A 7,773-nucleotide genomic window follows, 5' to 3' on the forward strand; every position below is an offset into this window, starting at 1 on the left:
GCTTTTTTATTTTGTAATCTGTGTTTCCATTAAAGATAACTAATTATCAAATACTATTGGTGTCTCCATGTGGGAAAGGGAGAAGGGGCGCCACATTTTTTGTTATCAGCTGCGTTTCCGTTACACATTTGTGCAAAACTTTATGGAAATTCTAGGAATTAAAAAAAAAAACAGTTTCGAAATGACACCGTTTCCATTAAATTATAATTTTGCAATAAAGCACAAACCAACTCACGTGATAAGTCATTAAAAACACGGCGATGAACGACAACAAGTATTTTTTTTTTTTATTATTTCATTCACTAAGGGAGCATGTGGGTGACGTCACAGCTCTGTCTGGGGCGTGTGTAGCGCAGCTCGACTCAGAAGAGAGAGAAGTCCGTTCAGCGGTTAAAAGAAAAAGCAGCAAATAAGCATCTGGACCTTTTTTCTGTCTGAAAACACGACAACATAAATTCAAGTTTCTGTCACGGCGCTCGCGCTCATGAGACTTCAGGCTCCAAGCTGCAGAAGTGCGTCTGCAGATGAAGCGATGAGGAAAGGAGGAGGAGCTGCGCGATTCTGTATGACCCGCAATTTCTAAAGACCTGTGACGCTGCGGGACTTCTCTGTGCGCCGGCTCAGCGGCGCTCAGATCAGACACTTCATACCGAGAAGCGCATTTATTTAGAAAAAAGTGTTTCCGTTACAGTTTTGCGAAAAATGTCTATTTCCTCCTCTAAGCGCAAAAAACTTTCTTTCGAAAAATGCTGTTTTTTTTTAAATTGTGGTGTTTCCATTAGGAGAAATTATTATCCAAATTCCAATTTGCGAAAGTTCAGAGTTAATGGAAATGCGACTATTGATTATCTCGTTAAGGAGAAAACAATTTAAAAAAAGAGAAAAAAAAGTGGGATAGGCCGTTTTTGGCTTCAGAATTAATGAACATCTATTTTTAAGATGTTTTAATTTTTAATTCTTTATAAAGGCAGGTGTGATTTAAAAAAAATGCATCACAATAAAATAAAATTTTCGAGCAGCTCACAAGTGAGTTGTGCTATTTTTAGAAGAGACCTGAGGGCGACTGATGTGGAGCTCGCGGGCGACCTGCCGCCCGCGGGTGACGTTTTGGTGACCCCTGCTGTACAGAGTTGAACTTTAAACTCAATCAGCTGATTAGCCCTGAAGCTGTCAGAGAAAAATCGCAGAGTCCAGTTGTACTTCTGATGCTCCTTATTGACTAGCATAAATCCATCTGCTTACAGCTACAGCTGCCACAAACGATCATTTTAATAGTCGACTAATCACCGATTATTTTTACAGATTAGTCGGCTAATTGGATCACTCGCAAGCTGGAACACCATTAGCTTAAAACTAAAAACAATGACAATTAAGATGATAGTTTATTTAACTTTTAATGAATCATGCAGCCTCTTTCCTTCATTAGTTTTTGGGACTAAAACAAGATTAAATCAAATGAGGTCAGCTTTTAAAACAAAGAACTCATTTCTCAATTAAGATTACGTTTTGGTCTCACTGACTCAATTATAACTAAAGCAAATTTTTAGGTGCGAAAGTTCACAATTTTGTTCAACTTTACTACACTCTGACTCCATAGAATATAAAGTAACGACTTATTGACTATTAAATTAGTCATCAACTATTTTAATAGCCCTACTTACAGCATGACCCCTGATCCTGCAAGGCCCACCTGGACTTTTAGCCAACTCCCCCAGCAAAACACTTGAATGAGGTACACAGCAGCCGCTTAAAGTAGCTTTAAAAGCAGCTTTGGACCAGAATCTGACATTAGCAAACAAACATTTCAGCCCATTGTCCAAATTCCCTACTCACTACAAAGTGTTTGCCATTTTCTAGTGCTATCCAAATCTACAATTCCAAAATTGGGTGCACTAGAAATTTCCCAGAAGTCTTTGCAAAAAAGTGCTCATCGATGCTCACGACGTTCGTGAATATAGACCAGTTTAAATGTAATTTTTAAATAAACCATTCACATTTTCATCATCATTAATCTTTGTGAAATCGGTGAGGTTCATATCTGATGATAACAAAAAAGAAAGGAAAACAGTGAGCATGGTGTCTGAATTACTTTAAAATCCAGGGTATGATGCAGTCCTCCAATATAGAGTTTTCAGTGGTTAAGGATTAGGGTGGGAGTTCAGACATAACCTCTGTTAAAACAACTGATTAGAGCTCTATTATAGTACTGTTATGTCCTGAAGCCCTGAATGCAGCACAGAAATAGGACTGTTTTGTACAGACTGTTTCCAAACATACATACCAAGATAAATACACATAATTGTTTCAATCAATTGTGTGAGAGCACTCAGCTGTTCTAGTGAACTATAATGATGAGAGCAGAAGGCCAACCAGACAAAACTGTAATGCTGTGTTCACACCTATGTCAAATTCATGCTCCCCACCATGTTTGGTGGTTTTTGTCCTGCTCTTTTTCCTTATTACTGATCCAAAACATGAGGTGTCGTGTGCCTCTTTAACTATGACACAATCCAAACCCTGAGTTTTATTAATCCGTAGCACCACTAATGAAAAACTGCCCACATGTTAATGGGTTAATTTTCTGAACTGAGAAATGATCTGAAGATGAGGGTCAGCTATTCAGACATAAAACAGCAACATACAACTGCATCCTCTTACTTTGCTGTAATGTGTAAATTTCCCATTTTATGATCTACTTCAGTGCAACACAACATCACAGTCCATAAAGTTGAAGTGTCCACCCACAAAAACCAAAGAGCTGCACTTAAAAAACACAGCAGTGAGTGAAGTTGGGTGATTTTTTTCCTCAGAACTTTGATCTATAAATAGGTAAAAACTTACCCTGAAGAGTTCTTTCAGGTCATAGAACTGACCGTGAATATCACCACAAACCTATAAAAATAAGAGGGAAAAAATGTCAGTACTTACAATCAATGGTGTTTAGATTTAAAACCAACTAAAACTTAGACAGAACTTACAGTGACGGGAGAGTCTACTCTCTGCACATTACTTTCTTCCACCAGGATTTCTCTGAAAGTAAAGTCATGAACATGAATAACAATGACATTCTAAAAAAGAGTCCTGATAACACACTGAGAAGTTTTCTGAAAGTTTTTATCTTATTCAGAAAGTAACATTTCAATTAAATAACAGAATATTAAAATTACATTATAGGATAAACCATTGAGACACTTGACTTGTTTCCAGTAACACTGAATTAAATGAAATGAATGAATAAAATGGTTTATTTCAAGCAATCAGTCATAATACATAACATATCACTTAATGAATCACAAGTAGATCGCTTGAAAGGAAGTAGAGGAAGTGAACTTATATAATCCCACCCCGACTCGACCATTTTCTCTACATGAATTATCAATATCCGGTTCAGGACTTAATATCAAATATTGATAAAATCAGGCTATTAAGGATCATTAATATCATTGATGTAATCAAATTTCAAAGCATCGACGACAAATCATTTATATTAATAAGTAACAATAACCTAATATTCTCAGTGAAAAAATACACTTTGTGCAGATTGTATTCAAAGAATTATGATAATACAAAAAGTAATAATTAAATCATCTTCATTTGCTAATGCAGTAAAAATCTAAATATTCTCATTAAAAAAGACAATTAATGCAGATTGTATTCATCAAAGAATGATTATAAAAATAGAAAATCATTTTCATTAGTTAATGGAGAAAAAAAATCAAAATATTCTAATTTAAAAAGAGAAAAAATATAAAATTTTTGCAGATTGTATTCATCAAAGAATGATTATAATAACAAAAAATAACAAGTTGAAAAGAAAAAGGATCAGGAATTTAAGCAGAATTAGTGCTACATCACAGCTTAGGAACAAGTATAAGGCCACTAGGGCTGCCACAAACGATTATTTCAATAGTCGACTAATCTCCGATTATTTTTTTCGATTAGTCGACTAATCGGTTCGTGCGGCGATTGGATGTAAAAGCACATCTTAACCATAATTGACTTTAAATTTGAAGTGTTTAAGCTATATTCTAACTAAAATAAAGACAACAGTTTATTAAGCCTTTAATGAATTATGCAGGTTTTCTCCTTCATTTGTTTCTGGTATAAGACGAGGCTTAAATCAAATGAAGTAATCTGAATCAACAACAGAAAGCTTAATAAAAGCCTGCAAGTATTTTTTAAAGCTTTAATATATATATTTAATAAAACATGTGTAAAGTATTATAAAAGCTATTTGTAGATGTACAAACACACACAAAATATTGCTCACTGAGGCCCATTTATTAAACAAAACACTAATAACATCTTTGAACTCAAGATATTCCTACACATAGAAAACCAAAAAGATAAACAAAGAGCTTTAAGACATTGCATCTTTAAAAAAGTGGGGAAATTGATATTTTTAAAAAGGGAGAAAAGCAGGGGATGTTAGAATGTAGAACAGTACTTTCATTCTTTGATCGCGGTGAATGTTTCCTACACCCCAACAAAGACAGGTGCTTCAAAAGTGAAGCACCTGTCTTTGTTGGGGTGTAGGAAAAAAAATCGATTTGGAGATATATCACGATATTTCGCTTGGCAATACTTGTGTCAATTTAAAATGTTGCCACCGCTATATTTATTTAATTATTTATGAGCGTCCTTCATGTCTTGCTTTTGTTTTTCGCTTCAACCTCTGACTACTAGTTGGCAGCAGAGGACACTGAGCCTCTTTGAGCAGCTCCACACTGCAACCAAAAACAACAAGCTCTGTCAAATGTTCAGTCAGCCTCGCGGTTTTGGTGGTTATGAGACATGTACTACTTCGTTTCTACTTGGAATGGGTACTAAACAGAAACTCTGAGCCACGTTGCTGCCAGTATCATCTAAAAACGTAGATCGCGGAGCTTTGTAGTGGCTCAGATAAGAATGAGCAGTGGAGCTGCAGTGGCTCATCAAAATGCTGTGAGCAGAAGTTCTGCTGAACTTCACAGCTATAGATTCTAGTTCAGAGACCTGATGGATCAGAGTGATGTGAGTAATGTAGTAGTGATTAGCAGTGAAATAGACATTTACTTGAGAAAACTTGAGCTGCAGTGCTGACTGTCATGTAAATAAAGCCTGTTAGCCTCATTCATCCCATCATCACACTGGAATGTTTCTGGAAAGAACTGGTTTGTTTTTGAAGCATCTGTTCAGGTTTATGAACAGTTTAAATTCTAGATTTAGAAATCCTGTAATCACACTTTTAGTTAAAGGACATTCATTCTATTTTTACTAATATTGAAAAATATTCAGACAATATTGAGTGTTCCATTAAAAACAAATATTTTGTAATTTATCAAAAGAAAAGCAGCATGAATTTCTGGATAAAAGTAACTTGTGCATGAGATACAGTTGCTGTCTTTATGCTGTGATCATTAAATAAAATTAATTTTACCATTTTTTACACTGACAGGCATTAAAATTCAGGTAGATTCAATTCAACTTTAAAACATGTTCATTTTATTTCATTTTTTCCTTCTCTCATGTGCCACCATCATTTACAATAAACAAAGGGTCATACACACACCATAAAAGAAACAGAAACAATGTAACACATGAGTAAAAAGGAGCATAAAAAACAAGTATTATTATTCATGCCATTTAAACAAAACACTACACAACTACACCATTCAATCATACTCTAAAAATGAAGTGAAAAAATATTCTGGTACAGTATAATAAATTTACTGAAGATTAAATTTAAGATATTTTGTTAGGGGGTAGGATTAAAATAGGCTTCTTCCTACTCCATTTCAAACTACATATTGAGGGGTTTTATTTTATTTATAACTTATTTTAAAAAATTAATTTGGTTGTTTTCTTTTTTTTTTTAATCATTTACTATGTATCGTTTGAAATAAAGGACTAACTAAGTTTTTTGGGGCTAGTTTGGAGCTTAGCTAATATTTTACCTTTATGCTAGCTGTTTTGGCTAAATTACACATTTAAACTGTTTTTTTGGCTAATTTGGAATTTAGCTAATATTTCATCTACATGCTAGCTGTTTTGGCTAACTTGGGCATTTTCTCAGTTTTTTAGGCTGTTTCGAAGTTTAGCTAATATTTTAGACTTGCGCTAGTTGTGTTGCCATTTCGGCTAGACTTTTAACGAGTTTTTTTATTTCAATATTTGGCATTTAGCAAATATTTCAGCTACATGCTAGCTGTTTTGGCTGATTTATATTTTCTTTCAGGTTTTTTTAGAATAATTTGACATTTTTCTAATATTTTAGCTAGCCATCAGCTTCAGCGTTTTTAGCTATCACCGTCTCCATTTTTAGTTATCTATTTCAGCATCTTCAGCTATCAGCAGTAGCATCTTCAGCAGCCAAATTCAGCTCAAAGCTTTCACACTATAATTACTGCAGGCAATGCTGTATATCTAACTTTTAAAATGTTTTGGTGTTATTTTTTCTATCAAGATTAAAGAAATTAATTATTTAAAATTTGGCTATGTGTGGCTTTCTGGAAAACCATACATGTTTATGTTTATGCTGTGATTGTTAAACTTTTTCTGTTTGCCTACAAACCGACCCTGGCACCCCATCAGAGAAGAAAAGAGTTATGTGGCCCTCACAAGACAAACTTTGGGGATCCCTGGTCCAGAGGAGTGTGGTGGTGGGTCTCACCTGGCTTTGGCGCACAGTGCTTTGACTTCATTCTCCTTGATCAGCTCACATCTTCTGAGCTGTTCTATCTGCCGGTCAAGATCACTGATGTCTCCCATTGTCACGCACATAGAGACCTCCTCGCTGGTTCTCACGCCTTTCTTCTGTTTATGCTGAGATCACTTCAGGTCGCGTTTGTTTGACGTCTAGGTTCCACAGTGACGTATGTGTCCGGGCGGAAAACCAATCTCCGTGGAGATGTTGAGTCCAATAAAGACCTAAATCCAGTTCACAGTGGAAAAAACAGAAACATGAAGACCAGAAATGGATAGAAAATGACAATAAAAGTTCTGTGGAGGGACGGGTTTAGCAGCGCAGAGTTCACGTAATGCAACAAAATGACGTTTTTTGTCCAAGAATGTGAGGCCTTGGGGCGCAGCTTCAGCTAAGCCTTAGCATGCTAGCTTACATCACTGACGACATCCACGAACAAGTCTTATATAACAAACCGACCACGTTTGTTTGGGTGTTTTATCCCAGACTAAACATTTAACGATTCAAGACCGGGAACCGAACGCAAAATACCTTAAGTGGATAAAACGGTCCATGAGCGGGTTAAGCCAGAGTGCCTAAAAGGATAGTTAGCCGACACAGTCTGTAAGCTAGCAGCGGTTAGCATTAATGTCCGCCGAACGACGACACTGACCCAGAAACCGAATCAGAAACCAGCCTCAACCTGATACCTTATTGAACAGCGCGTCGGAACGAACACCGATACGTCATTTGATGGCTCTGCGGGTGTTGGGCCGCTGCTTCACCGGCTCTTTCCCCGGTGCCGTCCGTGCCGGCTCGCTTCTGCTGCTCTCATCAACAGCGACGGGAAGTTCCGGTTAGGGGGCGCGCGCCGCGCACAGACCAGGCTGAACGCACGGAGACCAGTGACCACCAACTCAAAGATTCAGTTCCTCTCAAAACTACAGCACCCCAGATTGTTCGGGTTTTTTTTAAAATAAGATCTTCACTGATTAAATATAGAGGCTACGTCACACTGTCGCATACCGGGAAGGAAACGCCATATATGTGTGTGTGGGTGTATGTATGTATGTATGTATGTATGTATGTATGTATGTATGTATGTATGT

The 7,773-nt window shown here is 36.5% G+C and overlaps 1 protein-coding gene across 1 annotated transcript in view; it reads right to left on the reverse strand.

Annotated features, from left to right (window-relative positions):
* Positions 1–7,607, reverse strand: part of LOC112158254 (serine/threonine-protein phosphatase 4 catalytic subunit B) — a 21,197-nt gene extending 13,590 nt beyond the window's left edge. The window contains exons 1-4 of the mRNA XM_024291507.2: positions 7,375–7,607; positions 6,653–6,909; positions 2,979–3,030; positions 2,842–2,892 (exon numbers count right to left, since the gene is read on the reverse strand). Coding sequence (XP_024147275.1) covers positions 2,842–2,892; positions 2,979–3,030; positions 6,653–6,762 — 213 coding nt within the window. The 5' untranslated portion in view covers positions 6,763–6,909; positions 7,375–7,607. The remainder of the gene's footprint in view (positions 1–2,841; positions 2,893–2,978; positions 3,031–6,652; positions 6,910–7,374) is intronic.
* Positions 7,608–7,773: the final 166 nt, after the last annotated feature.

The sequence above is a fragment of the Oryzias melastigma genome, linkage group LG8, assembly GCF_002922805.2.
Source record: "Oryzias melastigma strain HK-1 linkage group LG8, ASM292280v2, whole genome shotgun sequence".
In the NCBI taxonomy this organism is placed as follows: Eukaryota; Metazoa; Chordata; class Actinopteri; order Beloniformes; family Adrianichthyidae; genus Oryzias; species Oryzias melastigma.